Below are 24,525 nucleotides of genomic sequence, written 5' to 3' on the forward strand. Positions count from 1 at the left end.
AATGAAAAGTATGAATCTGAATATTATTAAATCAAACATTTAATGTTTTATAGATAAATGTAAAAATAAAATTTTGTTGACACTGGAGGCATGTTGGCTGTTTCAGAAAATGTTACTTACCTTGAAAAGGAACAGTGTATGTATGCCTGTATGTAAAGATTCTTTGCATCCTGCCTGTCATGTTTTAGTTTATAGAAAGTTGGATGAGATTTTATTTTAATTACTTTCAAATTGTTCAGATATGAGAAAACAATAAAATTTTTTATGTTTAATAAATGGTTAGAATTTATTTATTTTACAGGATTTGCTGCCACAGTGAGAGTCAGGGTGGTTCACAGTGATACAAATTTATCATAAAAATATCAACAAATACTTTAAAAATCCACTGTGCATAATAAAATGTACCAAATAAAGCATCATTGTCAATGCTGCCATCCTTATTGTCCTATTTTCCAGAGACCCAGAAGAAAATAAATGTCCTAAATTACAGGAAGGAGGAGGTTATCCTAGGCTGAGAACAAACTGCTGATATAGAGAACCAAAATAAAAATAAAAATATTTTTCTAAATTACAAATTGCCCTGAGGATACAACTAGGAGTTGTATTTAATGCATATCTTCTTGTAGGATTCACATTTGGTTGCTACCTTTGGGAAATCCTTTATTTCATATGTATATCATGTATTGTTGAGAGAGAAAATAGTGTTCATGAAATTGATTTGAAAAACTGGGCCTGTTCTGTATGGCACATTTAAAAGTATGAATAAAACTGCTAGAAATGTTACAGAAATGAAAACTTTCAGTCCCCTACTGATGAAATCCTAGTTCCAGAAAATTGTTGGAAATCAAGAAATCCTATTTTTACAAATATAACTTTATTTTGCTTGTGTTATTAAAATAATATGGAATATAATAGCTGTTACTGGAATTCACTGTGGTCATGTGACTTTCTTACCATTAGAGTTGCTCTTTAGCTTCACAAACAAAAACTAGATTAAAAAGGGGGAGGAAAATGGTCTTACTGGACCTTTGCAAGATGCTTCCCTGGCTCACTTTGTAAAATTCAATGGAAATGCCCACAGATGGATCCAAGTAATATATATGCCTTCAAACAAAACTCAAAATAATTTTGTTAATGTTCCTGTTGTATTTGTGGCTTGCATTCTCTTCAGAATACATCTAGAATGCTATGTCTCATCTGTTCTACTGCTAATCGATAAACAACCAACATTTAAAATCTTCTGTGGAAGAGCAAGAGGGACAGATATTAAATTAACTGAAATATATATTTCAGATTTAAGTACCCACCTGTTTATGTAACTGAACAACCAAATCTCCTCTCTTTTTATACAGCCTGAGAGAGTTAGCACCTGACATTGCTAGGATCCTTCCCTCATTTTGAAAGAAAAAAAATTATTTCAGATATATAAGGGAAATGGAGTAGACTGAGACTTTTCTAGTTTTTTTACTTGCTAATTAAACAGTGCACCAAAACAAAATGTAAACTTTCAGCAATGTAAGGAATCAAAATGTGAATATGAGTCATAAACTCTTACAATGGTAAGCAGGGATATATTAATTACTGTCTTCCAACCTAAACTAGATTTACTGAAGAACTACAAAAAAGTCATAAATAGTAAATTACTAATAAGGTTTGGTCATGGGTCCAGTTAATAATAGCAGGCAAACCTACAAGTATTGTATATAATTCAGAATCCAAACATAGCTGAGCTATCCAAATGTAACTGGCAATTATCATGAAAATAAAGCCCTCCCCAAAATAAACTCATGAAATATATTTATATAAGGTTTAATAGTTACTCAGCATAATAAAAAAAATGGTTTACAAGAAACTCAACTAAAATCCAGTGTTGTTCTGATGAAAATCTCTAGCTAAATAACAGATAAACATTCCCACCAAGTGAAGTGAATAACTTAAGTTAGAACACAAACCACAGTGAAACTTATGAATGAGTAAAACTGTCTGTTCCCTAGCACTGATCCTTATGGCTATGTATTGTCTGGAACTTTTAAAAAAAAGTTATTCCAGAGGAATATTCTCATAGGTTTAAAGTAGGATTACCATATGTGGGCTGCAAACATCTGGGTGACCATGAGATGGCAACAAAGTGATACAGAAAACTCTGATGTACAAGCTAACACTTAGGAATCTTTGTACATAGCTATGGTAACCCTAGTTTGACATATTTCAGGTATAGATCAAGTCTGGACAAAATATCTCTCTCTCTAAAACAAAGGATTGTCTCTGAAATAAATAGACTACTTAGGTGTAATTTAATTGCATTGTTTTATTGTCACAATTGACTCCCTTGTAGGGACAGCAGATTCTTATTTCAAATTTTATATCCTCTTAGTGTAGCTCCATGAAATTTGTGGGATGCCCAGATTTTACTGCAGACTTAAAATATTATAAATAAAACCAACAGGGCACAAATGTTCTCTTGATATTTATCATGTAAACAGTTATTCATGGTTTCTAAGATTAGCAACCCATCCTCATATGTTACTGACATAGGCAGGATATTGAACTGGACAACTGGTCTCACCCATGCTAACCATTCTTCTATTGTTATGAAAGCCAGATTTATTTATCTTCTTGTCATACTTTTCTTCACTCTAAGAACATTTTGTTAACTGAACGTGATTTTCTAAGCATTTCATTTTCAGTTAGGACTTTAAAACAAAAAGCTCAGAAACTCACATAAGGTGATTAATGGCGCTTCTCCTCTAGTAGAAAACCATGACTTGCATCTGGTTGAATTTATCATGGATCTTACTCATAGGTAGGAAGGCTATGCTTGATCACCAGTTTATTGGGTAATTATGTTTTAAACAAAATATTCATAAATAAAGCTAATTTATTTGTAGCTTGAAGTAATTCACTAGCACACTATAAAACCATCATATGCTAAAATGGTACTGCATGCCTAGTTTCCTGTTTACTAAATAAATTATTGGCTGTCTGCTTTATATCTTTCAGGTTAAATCTGGAATTGTTTGCTGCCAAAGATGTCATGAAGCTTCATGTTAGAGTCCTCAATTTAAAGGAAAACATTGCTTTCTTGGCTCAGATCCTTGCCAGCACCAGGCATAGTGGATTCCCAGTGGTTTACAAACCTAAACCAGATCAGTCCAAGGTGTTTCTGGGAACAATTACAAGGTAAGGCATTACTACATTCCTCCTTAAAGATAAGTGGCCCCTCAGATCAGTGTTTAGAACTTAACACCCTATATTATGAGTAGATGCCTTGCAATCTATAACTGCTGGCTGTTGGAACGACAGTGTGTATATCTTTATCCAATATTGGACACATAGGTTTCTTTGTGTGTTGCTCTGAATTACTGTGCAATATGACATTAGAAACAGAGTATGAAGCCTTAAGGCACTTGAAGGCCTTCTAGAAAAAGATGCAGAAACATTTTTGTAGTCAAACCTCTCATAAAATTGAAGCAAAATTGGAGGGAGGGGAAATCAGAAGTAACCTTCCTTTCATTTTTACCCACGTCCATTTCTTTTCATATCAACACTCAGACAGAAAAGGAAAGACCTAATACTTAGGATGGCTTGCTCCAGTAAGCAGATACACTTTGAGGAAGAAAAGTGGCAATACTTGTGGATTTTTTGTGGGGAAGGATCAAAAACGTTTTTGCTGCCATGGCAGATTTTCATAATTCACCAGTAGCGGTGACATTAAACTGAAGGCCCATGCATGATGATGTCATCCCACAAATTCCACCAGTACATAGTTGTGCCCTGATGATCCAATTTATGACCCAAGTACTTAAGTTATGGTATTTGTGTGATGACAGATATACTTATTATCATCTCCCCCAATGCTCATGTTCATCAGGAATTCATATCAAAACTGATACTTATAATTTTAGGGCACTTTGACATCAGCAGCCTTCTTATTGGGGAAGTCTTCTGATCTCACAGTGAAAACGGAGCATAGCTTGAAGGGAGTGGTCAGATGAATTATAGTCCTCCAGAAGCAACTGTACATGGGGCATCTACTTCTGCAGAGAACCAACAGCTTAATTAATTTGCCTTTCCTCACCAGAAAATTAGTAGACATGTCTCACCCAATTGGTACTTGCTTGTTAGCCTGCAAGGTGTCTAAGGTGTCTTATCATCTTACTTTCATGCCCAAAATATCCATCCTTCCCCTCTGCAAAAAAAAAGAAAAGAAAAAAAAAGAAAAAAAAAGGATTTGGGTATTTTCCATAGTGCTAACCTTACAAACTACCATTCCTCTTCTGGAGCCTTGACTAGCTCTAATATCCAGTTCTAATCCTGGGTTGCTATAACTGGGAGAAATACTGAGATAAATATCCCATCCTATGAACTCTAAGATTGCTAAGTGCAGAACAGAACGGGAAAGAGTTGCAGCAACATTCATCATATGCAAATGAAAATTTCCCATTTGCAACAAAACCACATGAATCTAATGCCAGGAATCAGGGATAATAAGTTCATTTGCAACTGGATCTGCACCCTCATCTGGAAGTTCTCCTAGTGAGAGTCTATTAAGTGCTGATAGAAAAAAGAATTGTGTTGGTTTTACATTTTGCAAAACTATGTCAGCAACTGGTGGTAAACAGGATTTTAATGATTTTTCCAAAATCACTATGTAATTACCTTCTAGGGCTATGTAGCACTTTGGATTTGATCCCCCAAAGGTGCTTTGGAGCATGTGGGAATGCAAACATAGCACCTATCTGCAATAACATAAAGCCACGCAAACCTAGGAAAAGACACAACTGTTGAAAGTATTGCAAAAGACCTGGGGGGCGGGGGGTAAATCCAAAGCACTGCAGAACTCTATTATGTTGTTACTTTATTTAATAAAGAGTGCAACATTTTAAAAACCCCAGCTTTTTATTAAAGCATACAGTTTAAGAATAGTCTTTCACAACTGGGTGGTCTTCCAGATGTGTGTGCCTCAACTTCCAGAATTTCATAACTAGCATAGCTCTTGCTGGAAATTGAAATCCACACATCTGGAGGGCATCCTGGTTGCAGGAGTCTGTTTTAGACATGCTTGAAAACATCTGGCACTTAGAAATTCAAGATACTTAGTAACTTTACAGGAGCTAATAATCTAAATAGTTCTTACATGAGATTGTTTCTAACAATAAAGATATGGTTTAGGCATTGACTCAAATAAACATACATAAGGAAGTGCAAGAATTTTAATGACATATATAGGAATTGGGAATTTTAGAACTGTGGTTGCTTGTGATTTTTCAATAGATGGCATTTATTTAGTGTTGAATATGGCTAGAATTAGAATTGCCATGGAATAATGCATTTATTACAAATTTGTCCTGAAAGATCTCTTGGAAGCTGTCATCATATAGTTTGGTGCAACAGTTATGAATATAAAGGCATGTTTTGAATATTACATAACCCAGATGAGTCTCAGTAAAAGAAGATATAGGTAGTCCTCACTGAACTACCACAATTGAGATTGGAAACTCCATTGCTAAGTGGCATGGTTGTTAAGTGAAACTTCATGTGACTGTACTGGACTTACAACATCACTCCCACTGCAGTTGTTAAGCAAGTCACCCATAGTTGTTAAGCAAGACATCATGTGACCATTGCTTGCGATTTCACTGCTGGCTTCCCGTTGACTCTCCTTGTTGGAAGCCATCTGTGAAGCATCAAATGGTGATCACATGGCTGTGGCATGCTGTGATGGTTGTAAACACCCGTTGGTTGAGAAGTGACTGAATTTTGATCATGTGGCTGCAGGAATGCTGTGACTGCTGTAAGTACAAGGACTGGTCATAAATTTACTTTTTCAGTGCTGTTGTAGCTTTGAATGGTTGCTAAACAGGGCAGTCAGTAAGTGAGGACTACCTAAATCCCCAAAGCAGAGCAGTGAATTTACATGGACATAAATTTGTGACAGTGGAAATCTGTCCTGTAAAACAGAAAATAGAATGGATTGGAATTATATTTATCCATAGTTCTGGGGAATACAAATGTTTAGAACAATTTCTAAAGGAACTAGATATCTCTTTCACAAATTATTCCTAATAACCAGAAGGTGATGGTTAAAAAGATCAGATTATTCACATAATTTGACTGTTTTAAATAAATACATTATTCATTAAAATTAGAACTATTTGATTTAAATTCAAGCTATAAGAGCTTTATCTATATATTGTATATCATTTTTGCACATAGCTATTTCATGTATAATGTAGAACAAACAGCATGAATAAAGTTACCTTACTCTTTGTACCATATGCCTATTTTTTACATTCATAGTTTATAAAATCACATATTTACTTTATACATGGACATGGCTAAGGTGAGCTTAGTGCCCACTGAAACTATTAGTCTTAAATCATGATTAACTTAGCCTATTGATCTGAATGGGACAAGTTCAGCTCACTTAGTTTGGATCCAAACGCAATGTCTGAAGAGGCCAGCTAACATTCTTAAAATGTTTTGATTTTTGTCTTATTGTTGCATCCATTAAATGTTATTAATAAGTGTCTGAAAAATCACAGAGCTACACTTCTGATAGTTTGTAAACTATAGAGTCTGCACCAGGTTGAATTTGTTACATTAAATAAGCTTAACCCACTCATTTATTTCCCAGCTGTGTGCTACAATAAAACAAGAACTGATGCTAATAAATGATTGAGCCAAAATGATTGTCTCATTCTTTCCCTGTTAAACTGTCCATAGCATTCTGAACTCTATAATGTATGACAGTGGTAGAGTTCAGATATTTGGATTTGATATTTGTACAAGTGTATAATAAGTTTTAAGACAAATAGAATAAAAAGCTAAAGGTACATCTCACATGTGAAATAGTAAAAGATTAAGAAGTAGAAAACTTAAAATATCTAAACTGATGCAATAATTCCTTCTCTATAGAAGCTGGGAGCTATAGTTTTCTGGGAGGGAGCAACGGGCTTTCTCATACTGTACCAAGCTACAATTTCCAGATTTTTTTTAAAGGATACCATCACTGTTGTGCTGATTTGGTTCACAGGCCATGTGTGAAGTATACAGCCACACAATCTCACTTTTCTGTGTTCCCCAGCTTGCCTAATATCCCAACTTACTGATCTGTGGCTTTCCAATGTTCTCAAATCAGAACATTTTTCTTTAAATGATTGTTAACTGGCCTCATTGCATGGGCCTTCCTCTGAAATTTTGAAATTACTTTTCAGCAGAATAAAGACATATGTCTTTTGCCTAGAGACCTTAACTGAAAAGGGGCATAAGAGTTATTTAATTTTAATGGATGAATAGGGAGGAAGAGAAGTTCTTTAACTCCTCCCCACAGTTATAAGAGAAAAAAGATGGGACCCTATATTTTCTATCCATGTTTGTGAAAGTGGACAGAGAGAGAACAATTTAGAGAAGACACACTGCAGAAAGGGAAGGAATTAATTTTTTCTCTCTTTGCTTCAAATGATCTAGCCTCTGAGGCTATTTCTTAGTGTAAGGAAAATAAGATAAAACCTAACTCCTGCCAGTCAGCAAGGATCAAAGAATCTGCAGTGTTTTGTTGGAAGGGAAAGGGAAGATAGGAGAAGAGGGATGAGGAATGTGTGTGAGAGTTTGCGAAGGCTTGTGCCGGGTATCTTAATGAACATCTATTCATATATAGTCTCAACACAATAATCCCTGCAGTCCTTGGTCGCAGATGTTTGCCCCCTCAAGTTGTGGAACAGGGATGGTAATCTATGATCCAGAGGTTATTTACAGGCTGCCAATAACCTATTTGTGTTCTTCCAGCAATCTGATCTTGTGCCAGTGAAACACAAACAGCCAGGTTTTGGTGGCATAGCTTTGGGCCACTTTTCATGTATCTTGGCAGGAGGTTAGAGGTGGGTACGGTTGCTGGGGGCCCTCAAAAAAGTCAGCTGTGCTTTCCTGGTGATCTCATTGGATGTCACAATGCTGAGTTGCAACCTGAACATCTCAGTTACAACCTGTGATTCCTACTATAAAACAAGAACAGGCAACATTTTGAGGGATACATGCTTAACATTTTCAGTGACAGATAGCAAACAGGTAGCCACATTGAACATGTGTACATGGTTGAATTTTGGGAAATGTTCTGGGATTTTCATTAATTGTGACCTGGCTATTTTAGGGCTTATAATGTACTTCTGTTCCCCAAATATAATATACTAATATACTTATAATATACTGTCTGTTCTCCAAATGAAAATGGCAAGAAATGATGTTATCAGTTTTCTGCAATCATGATGGTGGTGGTGGTAGTAGTGTTCTGAGGCCATAAACAGAGGAACTAGAAATCGCAAATTGCATATTAATGTTGTAAAGCTGCTGCTTTTCCATTTCCCATATAATGTCTAGCTTGGGCCTTGCAACCTTCCTAGGACATTTGGATGGATTTTTGTTGCTCAAGTCATTTTAACAGAACTTTTGTAGCAATTTATGGAATGAATGATAGATACTTATGAAGAAAAGTTGCCATATTTTTAATGTCCAGCTGAATAATGAAATGTGTTACTCACCAGGTAGTGCTGTTAGGAGATTTGCCAAGATCCATCCTAGTTTATTTGTTCAGAGGGAACATTTTAAAAATGGCTTAAACTTCACACACTGAAAATAATCTAATTGAAAATGCCTGCAGTTCATTTATGGAAGACCGGAAGAGATAGAGAGATTCACAGAGTTGAAAGGGGCCATTTAGGCTATCAAGTCCAATTTTTTGCTCAGGGAGAGATATTAAAGAATTCCTGGAAAACGGCTTTCTAGCACATCCAGTGGACAAGGCTCTGGATCCCATGATCAGGAATCCAGTGGTGACTAGGTTTCTACTGAATAGAGCAGTGTTTCTCAATCTCAGCAACTTTAAGATGTGTGGACTTCAACTCCCAGAATTCCCAGCCAGCAAGGAATAGAGGCAACCTTACACTGTGCAACTGTACTTGTGCACCAGGGCTGCACAGTGCTTCAGATCTGAAGGCAAAAGGTGATCTGGAGCATACGGGAACATGTATATAGCACCAGTCTGCAACTCCCTGAAGAAGCTGCAACCTATCCCACAATGGTGTTACTGCAGCTATAATGCACACCTAGGAAATGACATGTTTGGTTAATAAGTTGCAGATAGATGCTACGTATGCACCCCTTCATCTCCTTTGAAGGTGGAGCACTGCATAACCCTCTTGTATGTGAACTTATATTAAATATATATAAATTGTGGTGGGGGCTGCCACTGCAATGCTGCTGATACCCACCATGTATTTTTACTCAGTGTACTCACATCGATGGTGAGATTCCGCCTTTTCCATTATGCCAAGCCACAGCATAGATGGGAAGACAGAGGTCACCAAGAAGGAGTACAGATATGTGGCCTGAAACTGCATAAAGGCATCAGTAAAGCTGAAGCCCAAAATCCTGATAATGTGAATTGGAGCCCTATGCAGGTGTGATGGTACGTGCATTATGATCTATTCCATCTTTCCTGTGATTACCTATAAATACAGCAGTAAACTTTGCCACCACAACTCTGCTGTCTGTCCACACACCCAAACAAGGCATGTTGCAAGGCTTTTTAAATTGACTTGTTATGCATGTTTAAAGTTTCCTACCTATCCTTGACCTAATTTTCAAAACTCTGTTTAATTCCAAAACGAATTCTATTTTAGTTGTGGAAAGATTAGGGAAATAAGCAGTTGTTGAATAAGAACTTACTGTTGTCTAAGGAATGATCTAAGTTTCCCAGTGTATAGTTTTTAGAGTCTCCTTATTTGGTCAGGTGATAAATGGTTTCTTTGTGCTGGGAAAATGCTGTTTAAACAGCATGTTTGGCTAATTACTTTAGTCTTTGGCAAAATACACCCCAACAGCACATGTACAAGTAGGTCCCCTGGGCAAGGAAAATGCAATCAAACTTGAACTTCCTGAATCTGTTAAAGTCATTTCAGAAAGAGAATATATTTCTATTAGGATGTTTTGGATTTATTGAGCTTCCTTCTTTCTCTCACCTGTCTCCCAAACTCCACGAACAAACCAGGTGTTCTTTTATCTTTGACTAAATCCATTCAAGCCATTTTGAATGTTTTCCTTTGTATGGAAGGCATAATTACTTCACTCCAGAAGCCAGACTTTGTAAGTTCACTCCTAGAGCTTGCCTAGGAACCTTACTGCATTCAGTGGTGAAACCTCAGGAGCCAAGCTAAACCTGAGGTTGACCTAGGGTTGTCTGAGCTCTGTCACTCTTTTCTGGACCGTGTAAGCTCAGTGGGGACAGCTGCTCAAAGCAGAACGAGAACCTGCTTGTTCAGAGAGAAATCTCCATCCTACAGAGATTCCTGTTTCAAACAGCTGCCACTGAGCTACTTTTTTACTTTTTCTGATTGGGACAATCAAGAACAGGTACCCCAGACCTGAGAAGTGGAGTTCCGTACAGAAGCTTAGGAGAGAGACAGAAACCACAAAAGCAGCTGTTATCCTGCTCTGTGCTGGGTTAGCACAGCATACAACAGCTGCCAAAAGCAGTATCCCCAGATGAAGGTCCTTAGCAAAGAGTGCTGAGTGGTGAGACATAAACTTAATATAATTTTAAAAATCTGATGCAGGTCATTATTTGACATAGACACCATGATACCTATAGTGTAGAGTATTGGAAAAGATTTCTCTGCTGTATGTAGTCACTCAGCCCATCTAAACTGTGTAAAGAGCTCTCTTTCCCTTTGTTTCAAACCAACACTTGCTACTTTATGACCCATCAGAATCCTGGTGAGATATGGTTCTATTTCTTTGCTAGTTTTCAAGAGGATTTCTTTCTTGACATTGATTTCTGACTACTCCGTTTCTGAGAGTATTTTTCTTGTCTGCACTTACCCAGGAATAATTAGAGCTTGACCATTCATGTGGCCTTGCTGTAGCAGTTTGGGGCCAAGCTGTTTTTCAGTTTTATCCCTGTTTCTGTGATCCTTTTTATCGGATCTCTCTCTGACTCATGGGCAGATCTTTTAGCATGTCTGTGTGGGTTGCTTACAGAACAGGTTTATAATAATGACAAAGCTCTTTCTGAGATGTTTTGGCCCAAAGTTTAGGCGTGCAACAGTTTTACTCATAAGGTATCTGAAATCATCCTCAAACCTCTTACTCAATTTCACTCTTTCTTTTCCTCTTTGCAACCCTTCTTTTCTTTTAAGCTAAGACACAATTCATGGACACGGGACCAGACTTGTACCTCTAACATCTCTGGCTTGCTAATTCTCCTCTCACATTTCCCCACATTCCACAGCATTCCAGTTAGAATGAATCTCCTTTAGCTAGCTTTGCTTGGTCTAATGGTCTTATGATCACTGCCTGTAATCTTAAATCTGAAAAAAATTACTTGGAACCATATTCAAATCATTTGCTCATCATGATTACATTGCTTCCACTGAACTGTGTGCAGTATTCTTTCAACCTGTGATTAGGAAATAATAATGTTTTTGACTGCCTTTCAATAGAAGGAAACATTTTACATTTACTTAGCAGCTTTCAGTAAGAACAACTTTACATTTATAAACTAAATAGAAAAAAGGCAATTCATTGGAAAACATATTGATAAAGAGCTGGCTATGAAATATGAATGGCAGTTTGGCTACAATACTATTATTTTCATTACTTGAGCAAGTTCTCATTTTCCCTGCTTTGGAGATCCTTGAAATTTCGGTGGTAACAAAAATCATTATACAGGCTAACCATTTTGTAAAACAGAAGACATTTCTAGAAACCTACCCAATTAAAAAAAATCTTGGCATTTGCATAAGTACCGGATATTTCTTTTTCTAATTTTTGGATGGGTTTATATTATAAAACAACACCATTTATGCCATCTGCAGTTGTTCATCCTTTTAAAAATGAAATAGAAGATTATCTTAGAATTCCTGTCCTTTCCTGGATTAAAAAAACACACTTTATGCCATAAATGTTGAGGCGTTGTTATAATAATTACACCATTCATTCCTCCTTTTCTTTAACAGTGAGGAAGATATACAAAAGACATTTGGAATCTTAGTTTTCTTTGCAAAATCAGAGTTGCTCTATCAAAATGTAGTCCATCGAACTATATGGTATCAAATTTGTAATGTGTGAATTCCAGCAGCCCTTTTGGAGTTTCTGTACTACAGATTTGAGAATGAAAAAATTAAGTGCTCTATCCAGCATTCTTGGAAAAGGTTCTCTGCTACATTAGCAATGAGAAAGAAGTCTGTTAAGTTTCTTGAAGCTATATTAAATGTAATAAAATATTTAATACGAACCTAGAATTAACCTTTACCTGAATTGGTGCCAGTTCATAACTACATCAACATCTTCTTTGTAACACTGAAATGGTAAAGCTTCATTTAATCACAGTTTGCATTCCTAGTTTGGAGGAATCATTCCATCCATACTCTGTTGGCTCAGATGCAACAGAATATTTAACTAAAAATAGGAAGTCCAGTGGTGAGAGAGGAGGGCAAGAAATGTGAGGGAGAGAACTTGATCTTCCACTTGATGGTTTAAAAGATTACATGATTGTAGCCATAGTCCTGAACTAGTTCCTCAGCAGACAAATTGGTAAAAAATCATCTGTGTTAGTGATGGCAGAGCAGCTGTATTTAGTAACAATAATGACATTATTGCTGAGAGAAACATTTTCACAATGATGCATGGGAATACTAAATCCAAACTACATTGTTTAGCTAAAATGTGCTTTCACTCCAGTAAAGTGCAGTGTTGCATAGCTGAAAGTAAATTGAAGACATTGTAGTTTAGAAAATATGACAAAGTTGAAAACTTAAAGCTGCAATATCCTTTGAGACAGAAATAACTGATTTATGTCTATATATTTACTGGCTGGTTTTTTAATGTTTTTGTTTTTTGTTTCATTGACCAAGAGAATAAAAAATTTACCAAGCCAAAATGACATGGGACTGATTTGTTTGAGAAGCATAAAGGTATGTTTTGAATATGTGCTGCTTGAGAAAAAAATAGAGTTGATACGTAGGTCACAGTTCTTGTTACAACATCTAGTGTTAGGCAATCCCATAAAGAACTTCTTCTTTTAAAAACAGTTATTGATCTTCACATGTTTTAGGAAAAAGAAAGGTTTTCATGTTTAGTAACTTAAGTAGTACAGTAATTTTGCAATTAAGAGAATGCTAATAAGGGAGAGATTTATGACCATTCTGCACATCTAAAGAAGATCCTATAAATATTGATGGCATTGTGATGATGCATTAAGCTTATCTGACTCCCCTGTAGAACATTGCCCTGTTTTAGCATACAACGTACAACAAAATAAAACTGCTTTCAAGACCATTCTGCATAACTGTTCTAAAGATAAATAGAGGAACCATCCAAAACCAAATAAATAAATAAATAATGATGCATGTATTTTTCATTTGTTTGAGACAGTTCTTACAATTGAGTACAGAAGTACAAGAGAGCTAGTGAACACATTCATTTGTATTGTTATTTCTACATATAATTTTAATTGCATCAATGCCATAGGCCTATCACATAGGTTTTGGACATAATTCACATCTGACAAGACTTTGATTTAAAGCAATACTTTGGAAATGCAGTCCTCTGTAGCACAATCTCCTAGAGGAGTGCTTATTTTACTGTATGTATTTTAAGACAATAAAACCCAATATGTATTACTTTCCAACTTCCCTGTTTTAGAAAGCAATGGTGCCGTAGTTTTGTTAAGCTTATAAGTGTACCATCACTGACTCCTTCATTTAGAAAACTGTTCCATCTCCTACATAGGAAATGTCACATCTTTGCCATGCATAGAATTAAACCAGGTTAATAGGAAGCATCCCCTTCATGGATCACTGCCTTGTCGTGGCGAAGGGGCTTGCGTAACTCAGTGAAGCCATGAGCTATACCGTGCAGGGCCACCCAAGACGGACAGGTCATGACAGAGAGTTCTGACAAAATGTGGTCCACTGGAGAAGGAAATGGCAACCCACTCCAGTATCCTTGCCAAGAAAACCCCATGGACAATGTTAAAAGGCTAAAAGATATGACGCCGGAAGATGAGCCCCTCAGGTCGGAAGGTGTCCAATATGCTACTGGGGAAGAGCGGAGGGCAATTCCAAGTAGCTCCAGAAAGAGTGAAGCGGCTGGGCCAAAGCCGAAAGGACGTTCAGCTGTGGATGTATCTGGAAGCGAAAAGAAGGTCCGATGCTGCAAAGAACAATATTGTATAGGTACCTGGAATGTAAGATCTATGAACCAAGGCAAGCTGGATGTGGTCAAGCATGAGATGACAAGACTGAACATCGACATCTTGGGAATCAGCGAACTGAAATGGACGGGAATGGGTGAATTTAATTCGGGTGACCATTATATCTACTACTGTGGGCAAGAAACCCTTAGAAGAAATGGAGTTGCAATCATAGTCAATAAGAGAGTCGGAAAGGCAGTAATGGGGTACAACCTCAAAAACGACAGAATGATCTCAGTGCGTATCCAAGGCAAACCATTCAATATCACAGTCATCCAAGTCTATGCCCCAACCACTGATGCTGAAGAAGCTGAGGTTGACCGCTTCTATGAAGACCTACAACATCTTCTAGAACTAGCACCAAAAAAAGATGTCCTTTTCATCATAGGGGATTGGAATGCTAAAGTAGGAAGTCAAGGAGTAATCGGAATAACAGGCAAGTTTGGCCTTGGAGTACAAAATGAAGCAGGGCAAAGGCTAATAGAGTTCTGTCAAGAGAACAAGCTAGTCATAGCAAACACTCTTTTCCAACAACACAAGAGACGACTCTACACATGGACATCACCAGATGGTCAATACCGAAACCAGATTGATTACATACTTTGCAGCCAAAGATGGAGAAGCTCTATACAGACAGCAAAAACAAGACCAGGAGCTGACTGTGGCTCAGATCATGAGCTTCTTACTGCAAAATTTAGGCTTAAATTGAAGAATGTAGGGAAAACCACTAGACCACTCAGGTATGACTTAGATCATATTCCTTGTGAGTACACAGTGAAGGTGATGAATAGATTTAGAGGATTAGATTTGGTAGACAGAGTGCCTGAAGAACTATGGACGGAGGTCCGTAACATTGTACAGGAGGCAGCAACTAAAACCATCCCAAAGAAAAAGAAATGCAAGAAAGCAAAATGGCTGTCTGATGAGGCTTTACAAATAGCTGTGGAAAGAAGGAATGCGAAAAGCAAGGGTGAAAGGGAAAGATATAAGCAACTGAATGCAGATTTCCAGAGGATAGCAAGGAGAGATAAGAAAGCCTTCTTAAATGAACAATGCAAAGAAATTGAGGAAAACAATAGAATGGGGAAGACTAGAGATCTCTTCAAGAAAATTGGAGATATGAAAGGAACGTTTAGTGCAAAGATGGGCATGATAAAGGACAAAAAAGGCAGGGAGCTAACAGAAGCAGAAGAGATTAAGAAGAGGTGGCAAGAATACACAGAAGAACTATACAAGAAAGATCTTAATGTCCCTGATGTCCACGCTGGTGTGATCGCTGACCTTGAGCCAGACATCCTAGAGAGTGAAGTCAAGTGGGCCTTAGGAAGCATTGCTAACAACAAAGCTAGTGGAGATGACAGTATTCCAGCTGAGTTATTTAAAATACTAAAAGACGATGGTGTTAAAGTGCTGCACTCAATATGCCAGCAAGTTTGGAAAACGCAACAGTGGCCACGGGATTGGAAAAGGTCAGTTTATGTTCCAATTCCAAAGAAGGGCAATGCCAAAGAATGCTCAAACTATCGCACAATTGCACTCATTTCACATGCTAGCAAGGTTATGCTCAAAATCCTACAAGCTAGGCTTCAGCAATACATGAACCGAGAACTACCGGATGTACAAGCTGGGTTTCGAAGAGGCAGAGGAACTAGAGATCAAATCGCCAACATTCGCTGGATCATGGAGAAAGCACGAGAGTTCCAGAAAAATATCTACTTCTGCTTCATTGACTATGCAAAAGCCTTTGATTGTGTGGATCACAACAAACTGTGGCAAATTCTTAAAGAGATGGGAGTACCAGACCACCTTACCTGTCTCCTGAGAAATCTGTATGCAGGCCAAGAAGCAACAGTTAGAACCAGTCACGGAACAACCGATTGGTTCAAAATAGGGAAAGGTGTACGACAAGGCTGTATACTGTCACCCTGCTTATTTAACCTATATGCAGAGTACATCATGAAAAATGCCAGGCTGGAAGAATCACAAGCCGGAATTAAGATTGCAGGGAGAATCATCAACAACCTCAGATATGCAGACGATACCACCCTAATGGCAGAAAGTGAAGAAGAACTAAAGAGCCTCTTGATGAGGGTGAAAGAGGAGAGTGCGAAAGCTGGTTTGAAACTCAACATTAAAAAAACTAAGATCATGGCATCTGGACCCATCAATTCCTGGCAAATAGAAGGGGTAGAAATGGAAGCAGTAACAGACTTCATTTATTTGGGCTCCAAGATCACCGCAGATGGAGACTGCAGCCATGAAATTAAAAGACGCTTGCTCCTTGGGAGGAAAGCTATGGCAAGCCTAGATAGCATATTAAAAAGCAGAGACGTCACCTTGCCGACAAAGATCCGCATAGTCAAAGCTATGGTTTTTCCAGTAGTAATGTATGGCTGTGAGAGCTGGACCATAAAGAAGGCGGAGCGCCGAAGAATTGATGCCTTTGAACTGTGGTGCTGGAGAAGACTCTTGAGAGTCCCCTGGACTGCTAGGAGGTCAAACCAGTCAATCTTAAAGGAAATCAACCCTGATTGCTCATTGGAAGGATCGATAATGAAGCTCAAGCTCAGATACTTTGGTCACCTAATGCGAAGAGAGGACTCTTTGGAAAAGACCCTGATGCTGGGAAAGATTGAAGGCAAAAGGAGAAGAGGACGGCAGAGGATGAGATGGTTAGATAGCATCACTGAAGCAATGAGCATGAAACTGAGCAAACTCAGGGAGGCAGTGAAGGACCGGAAGGCCTGGCGCAGTATGGTTCATGGGGTCACGGAGAGTCGGACACGACTTAACGACTAAACAACAAACAACAAATAGGAAGCATGGGATGCAAAGTCAGGAAAATGTTTCTGAACAGTAGGAACAGTCTGAGGCATTGCATTATTTACTGATTTTCAGGAGAATGGGGATGGAGGGTGGGGTATGGAAATTAGATTGGTGATACCAAAAACATGTCTCCTTTGTGAGTATGACATGATGAAGCAATACTAAGTACTGCTAGAAAGTGTAATTATGTATTATTTACCAAAGCACTGTGTTAAAAAAGCAGCAGTAACATTCTTGACCTGCAGAAAAAAGAAGGCAGAAAGTTACAAAGAAATGAACTTACAAAAGAAGATAAGTGGGAGTAGGAAAAAAATTGACCCACGATCAACAATTCTCAGTCCTATACTATGGCCCAGACTCCTACATTTGTTGATATGCATTTGAACATCTGCCTACAAAACTGATGAAGTTAAAAAGTAATGATTTTTTTTTCTTAGTTCTAAACAGATTTTTCTTATTCTAAATAGAAATAATCTGAGAAATACACACACGCACGTGCAGACACACATACACAGAGGTTCCCATGCACAAGTTTGTTTTTGTTTTACTTTATGTAGGGTTTCCCCCCCCACTCATTGGGACAAGTGCTTCAGTAAAGACTTTATATAAGACCTTAAGGGTGATTTTAAAAATTATTTTAAACATAAAGAGTTCACTTTTTTATATGAGCAGCTATGCAGATGCACATTCTTCAGAATAAGGTAAAATTACGTAGAATGTAAATTAAAATTCTGAAAGGTGAATTAAAAACACACGTAGCTGAATTGCAACCTGTGGGTGGTTTTGAAGCAAGAACAGTTCATTGTCAGGGACATAAAGAAAAAGATAGCATGTATAGAAATATTGATCCTATATTTGTCTTGTAGCTTAAGTATGTAGTGGAATCATCTGAAACTGAATGTTAATTGAACTATTGAAAACTTTTTAAAAAAGTGATACATTTTATTAAAATTCTCTTAAACATTAACATTAATTTCCTCTCCAATCCTTTCCTTATATTTATGTCCATCCAGGTAGAATAAGAACTAAAAGTAAATAAAGAATTTCATCACTAAATTTAGATACAACATTCCTCAGTTGTCTAAAACTAACTTCAGCATACCTGGGGCAATTTTGCCTCCAAACTTATACAATTGTCGTTACTGTTGTTATTTCTATCCCAATCCACCTAAACAGTTAATTTATTCAGTTTGGATGACCTCCCAGAGTTGAATGTCAAGAGGGTAGCTGTACAAATAAAATCAATCAATACAAATAAAATCAACCACTCAATCAGTCAATCTGATGTCTGGTTCTGAATGCCTACTGAGAGCTTTGGAAGGGACAAAATCTTGTATTTACTTGAGTTTGGGCAACAGGTCACCAAGATTTTGTTTGGAGACTAGAACGAAAATACAATATGAAATACGATTAAGGAATATGAGGTGATTTTTAAGGCATTGTTATTCTTATGGGTAAGTTTTCCTTACCTCCAGATGTTTTGGGCTATAATCACTGTCATTGGCCATGACTGAAGTCTGAGACTGAAACATAAAATATTTGAGGGAATCAAATCATTGTTTATGTCTCACTTATGGGGTAGAAAATACGGCCTATCTGCCTGTTTCCAGGTTCTTCCACTGTTTCTGCTGAGCATGTTTGAGACTAGAAACTAACACCCCAACATCCTCCCTTGCCTGAAAAAAAAGTAGAACAACTGGCTAGCAGTTTGCCTCTTCCTCCTATACTCACAATCTACCTATTTATCTCCTATAAACACAACACAAGATACCTGGAAATTAGTTGGAAAGTTTGCACTTGAAAAGAATCAAAAGATTGAAAAGAGATGAAGGAATATCATTGGGCTATCTACTGAACATTGTTGTTGTCATCTGGGTGATCAGTACATTTTGTGCAAATTGGGCATTCTGCTTGTGCAATGAAGTGGTTATTTAGAAAGACTTACTTGTATACATTTTATACTTAGTTTGGAAGGATTTCCTAACTTTCATGTCACTTTTGTAATGTGTAACATTTTACATATTCTCGGATAAATGGATTTTTGTACAAGGATTGGTGCAAAAACCATTTCCCAAGCTGATAGATTCAGCATAAGGAACAGGGAAGATCAATATCTAATGTGCTATTCTAATTGTGTATGTGATGTTTGTTTTGTAAGAGCTATACCATGAAATGAAAATGCTAAAAGACTTTGCCAGACTATCTTGTAAAATATACGTTTCCTAAAGAGATTTCTTCCTTTCTAAATAAATAAAGAACAGAGGAACAATTGCCAGTTCAATATCTGATCTCTAAGAACTTCCTGTTAAGGCCAAAATATAGTGAAAGAAACATGTTCAGGCTGCTGTTTTGCAGACTTGATGATGTGATAGGAAAGATACATGTAACATCAAAGAATGAGCTTGTTATACTTCTGAAGCGTGACTTCAGTGAGTCAAAGTGAAATAATGGGCACTCATTTTTCTCTTAAATGTGGCAAGTGTAATAATCTTGGTTGGCATATCAGTACTTGTATTCTAAAACTTTCCTTCGATATGTGTACATCTGTCTTTTTCATTATACAGATTTTTTTTTCCAAAGTATGACTGCTCTGTAATTCCCCGCTGGGTTTATTTCAGACTAATGCTGAATAATTTGGAATCTGCTAGCAAAACTCTTGTGCTAAACCAATGTTTCTGTTCTTTACCATTGTTCTAAATGGGACATACATTTTATCCCTGTGAAAACCCCGCTATGAGCTTCTATTAGTATAATCACCAACTACCACAGTTTAACAATATTTACTTGCTCGGGTATAACACATTATGCCCTCGGTTTGAATATAATTCTAAGCTATCCATTTCTCTTGTATTTATCATTCATGCATGGAACAAGTGAAGGAGTGAAGTGAAGGAGCTCATATACCCAAGGCATCTGTGGGGGAGTGGGGGTCAAGGGAGGGGCAAATGACAAAGAGAACAGTGACATGATGCAAACTCTGCTCCTTTTTGTATCTATGTCAGCATATTAGACACACAACTGAAAGGGGCAAAGCTTGTGTAGTGATGGTACAATGCTGTTTTCCATATTTTGATGAAAGTACTTGATCCTTTGGATTTATTTATTTATTTATTTATTTATTTATTTGTGCATTTGCAAGTTATGCCTTTACATGTACAACTACACATTGTGAGTTAATACAATGAGACTGCAGGTTGGTTGTTTTGTGTGAACACAAGCAATATTGAAGAAGCATCTGAGTATATTGAACAATGTCTTGAAAAAACTTAACTAAATGGAAATTCACTTATTAACAAGGCCTTACATGGCAAAGTGAAAAGAATGCCAATATTAAATGTTTAGCCCAGTTGTAAAACTGACATTATAACGAACTATCTTATGGGATTACCATGAGAATAAATATTGTAAAGACTTTTCTGCATTTACAAGTAAATAACATTTTCTATTGGCTCTTGACTGTTTTGTTTAGCTAAACTAATGGATCTACTTATTAAAACTTCAATTGAGTGAGCTAGAAAGTAACTGAATACAACCTTGCTCACTTTGTGTTTAGATCGTTTGTCTATTCTTCTGCAAAGCATATGATATACCCGTTAACCTACTTGTATTTCCCAGTGAGGGAATTTATTTCAAGCCAATTCAATATGATAGCTATTGAAAGTTGAATCAGACTACAGAGATACATGGTTCTTGCACACAGCTGCTGTTTAAACAATAATACTGTTGTTTAATACAAAGTATTATGAAAGATGGGTCTCTCTAGCAAACAAATATTTAATTTTTATCTCAGAAAAAAATTATTTCTACAAATAAACAACAGTTATGATAAATGCAGATAATGTTTAAGAGGATGCTTCAACTCTTTCTGTATGTAAAGTTAATATCTATTTATAATGTCAAAACATTATTCCTATGCATAAGGGTTATGTGCAATTAACAGATTTTAAAACAAATAACAAAGGCTAGAGGCCCATAAGTTTTTTGTAGCATCTAGAATCACCTAACCATTGGAATTATGTGGAATTATTACAATAGATTTTATATCTTCTCAAGTATGCTGGATTATGCTAGAAGTTAACTTAAGTCACTAATGGGGATCTAAATTAGTGGAAACTCTGTAAGACTGCTTTAGACAGGCCAGTTTCCAACAGAAATATCTCCCCTGTTTGGTGGAATGCCTATATTGGCTATCCCCCAACCAGTGTCCTTCAGACATGTTGGGTTTTTAATTACTACTGGCAGTGTGTTCCAACAAACACATCTTTTTGGGTTGGGATCATATCACGTATGCATATACATCAATAGGTTGAAAATTGAAGAGGTGTCTTGTTTGCCACACATATATGCTATGGACATAAGAAGAAGCTTTCTAGATTAGATCAAAGTTTTATCTAGTACAGTCTATCCTGCTCAACGTGGCCAGTCACCTACCCTTATCTTCTACTCATCAGTGAAACAAATATTAGAATATAGTTTTCAGTGTTCTCTGATGTTTTAAATATGCTTAATTTTATTATATTAAACTAATTAGAATAAAAACACACACACACATAAAACAGTATTAACAAGTCTGTTAAAAATAAAAATTGAGATAAATATAAAAATACCTTAACCTTCCCATCTCTCTGGGAAGTAAAAAAAATGTGCAAGGGCAAAACTGAGTCGTCATTGCTACTGTCCTGATGCAGAGGTTATCTACCCTGGGTCCACTAGTGGTTTTGGACTATGGCTCCCATAACCCGCAGCTGGCATGACCAAGTATGATAAGAACATTAACCCTAAATTCAAAATACTGAAATTCTCAAATTAAAAAGTTCATTAATTAAAAAACAAGCCAAATCAGTTTCATAGCAGATTTGGGCATGGTCTTTCATCTGGTGATCAATGCATTTTCTATGAACCTAGGCCTGAGCTCTATGCGTTATTGGAAAATGAGACCATTTTTGAAATGGAAGACACTGAATCCCATCCACCTCTCCTGTCCTATCAGAAGGTAATATTTTTTTTCTTGTTTAATTCTCTCCCATATGAAACTTCATTCAGGGGTAAGTAGTTCACTATGGAAACAATATTTTAGAAATATTGAAATAAATAGTAGAGAACACTACGAGCTGATATATAGTCTTCCTTCCTTCCTTCCTCCCTCCCTCCCTCCCTCCTACCCCCCACCCTCCTGCCCTCCCTTCCCATTAGGCTACTCCAGTGAGACATTACATTTACAAAGTCCCTATTTGGCACACAGCATTTTCTTCTTCAACAGGTACCTACAGCTGTGTTTTTGCCAAAGCTGTTTATAATCAGTAAAATAATAGGACAGAGCTTCAGTGTGCCTCAGATTCTACATAACAAAATTTACTTCCTATTCTCACAAGAAGCGTGGAGACTATTTATATAGATCTGTGTAGTTCTATTGTATAAATCACCTATTGGCTAGTGCCACTGACATCACTAAACCATGTTGACATCTGTCCTCAGAAATATTGTTGATTCTTAAAAATACAAAACAGAATCCTACCGGTTTATCTACCCTTCTGCACAATGTGCCTCTTTTTTATTTCTTAAAAACTGCTTTTCGTGGAATGGAGTACATTCCCTATTCTAGTACAGCTACTTTAACAAAGAGTAAATAGCTACTCCAATTTGCAAGAACAGTATTCTTCTTGAAGCAAGCTCCCTCATTTCTTTCTTAGATATATGATTGTTTGGCTACCAAACAATTGCTCCCAAAATTTTACATTTGTGCACTGGATTATTTAATGAATGACACTTATTTGTGGAAGAACCAAAATGGTTTAATCGATGATTTTACTAGTTCTATTTATTATTTATTGTTATAATAAACTTGTTATAGAATATTACTGTATTTGTGAAGCCTTATTGATTACAGCAATTGCAAAAAAAGTATATATAAATAATCACTGGGGTTGTATCCTTTCCCAGAACCAAAGCAGGTCTTGATCTACTGGAACTTGCAGTTTTATTAATCTAAAGTAACAAAGCTTCTAATATATCTTGTTCTTTAAAAAAAACACTCATTGCTTTTTTTAAAAAAAAAAGTTGCATAGGAAGATGATTTTCAGAGGGAGAAACTGCAACTACATATTGAATTTTGTACAAGGATTTTGCACCATAGAATGAAGAAAAAAAAAAAGCATGCATGCTTCAGTGCTTGCAAGAGAGTTTTATTTTTCTTGCTATAAAGCCAACCTGGTTGCATTGTTCTACAAAGTTGGAGTGTGTGTTTGCTCTATAATTATACTGTATTATTCCAGTAATTATATTGTATATTCCAGATCAGAACTGAAAAATTGCCCAATCAGCAGTGGATGACTGCTATGTTGGCTTGCTATACTACAGACCCTCGGTATCAGCAACTCTTCATCAATCTGGTAAGAGTGAAGGCAATTCTGAAAGTGCACATTTCCTCTGCGAACAATGTGTTTGTTATATTTTCTCTTCTGTTTATGACGGCTGTGTCAGTTACACTGATTTACATAAACACTGCCAATCCTGGGACGATATACTCTCAACAAAAGTAGCTGAGTACAAACAGCATTCCTGACTTTTAATTCATATTATATAAACATAACAGATGTTGATACAATGAGCCAACAAAGGAAAAAAAAGAAGAAAACAACCATTTCATGTGGGCCTGCAATTAAAATGTTCCAGATTATCAAAAAGAGGCAATGTTAATGGAACATATCCTTTAAAAGTCAGTATTTGATTTCTATGCAACCACAAAGAGGCAGTACACTGCATCTATCTTTTCAGTTTTCTCCAACCATATTTCCAATAATAGAGCAGTGAAAATAATGGGACTGATAAATAGAAAAAAGAAGCATGTCAGTCTGCCTACCACTCTGTAAAATGTGCTATTGGTTTTTTTTAATGTAATTTTTATTGAAGAAATTTTTAACAAGATGAAAACAATACAAATATTAGAAAAGAAAGAAAATAAGAAAGAATAGCGAATAAGTAAAAAAATAGAAAAAGAAATAGAAAAGCAAAAGAAATTAAAAAAAAGATTATAAAGAAGCGGCTTTTGATCTTTTTGACAGTGGTTATAAATGCATTTACATTTTACCCTCTCTCTCTATAGTTATATCATAATTTCCTTCTTTCCATAAGCTACCCTTTCTAATCCTCAAAGCCATAAATCACAAGTTCACTTTTCTCTTTTTTCAGCAAAAAGTCCATACGGGGTTTCCGGTCACTGATAAATGTAGCTGTCGATCTTTCTCTAATCAAACAAGTTAATTTTTCCATCTCTGCTAGTTCTGTCATCTTCATCAACCATACCTCCATTGTGGGTATTTCAGAGTCTTTCCATTTTTGCACGTATAATAGTCTTGCAGCAGTAATCATATATAAAAATAATCTTCCATGGCTCTTTTCTAATTGACTGTCCATTAATCCCAGCAAGAAAACTTCTGGCTCAGTTGAATGTT

At 36.6% G+C, this 24,525-nt stretch overlaps 1 protein-coding gene across 1 annotated transcript in view; it reads left to right on the top strand.

The window, feature by feature from the left end:
• Positions 1 to 24,525, top strand: part of LOC112540697 (chloride channel protein C-like) — a 96,783-nt gene that overhangs the window by 68,187 nt on the left and 4,071 nt on the right. Inside the window, exons 13-15 of the mRNA XM_088130549.1 lie at positions 3,001 to 3,180; positions 21,980 to 22,067; positions 23,368 to 23,463. Coding sequence (XP_087986675.1) covers positions 3,001 to 3,180; positions 21,980 to 22,067; positions 23,368 to 23,463 — 364 coding nt within the window. The remainder of the gene's footprint in view (positions 1 to 3,000; positions 3,181 to 21,979; positions 22,068 to 23,367; positions 23,464 to 24,525) is intronic.

Source organism: Python bivittatus, unplaced genomic scaffold, assembly GCF_059951505.1.
Source record: "Python bivittatus isolate LINGU-HERP-01145 unplaced genomic scaffold, Pbiv_v1 ctg000840_np1212, whole genome shotgun sequence".
Taxonomy (NCBI): domain Eukaryota; kingdom Metazoa; phylum Chordata; class Lepidosauria; order Squamata; family Pythonidae; genus Python; species Python bivittatus.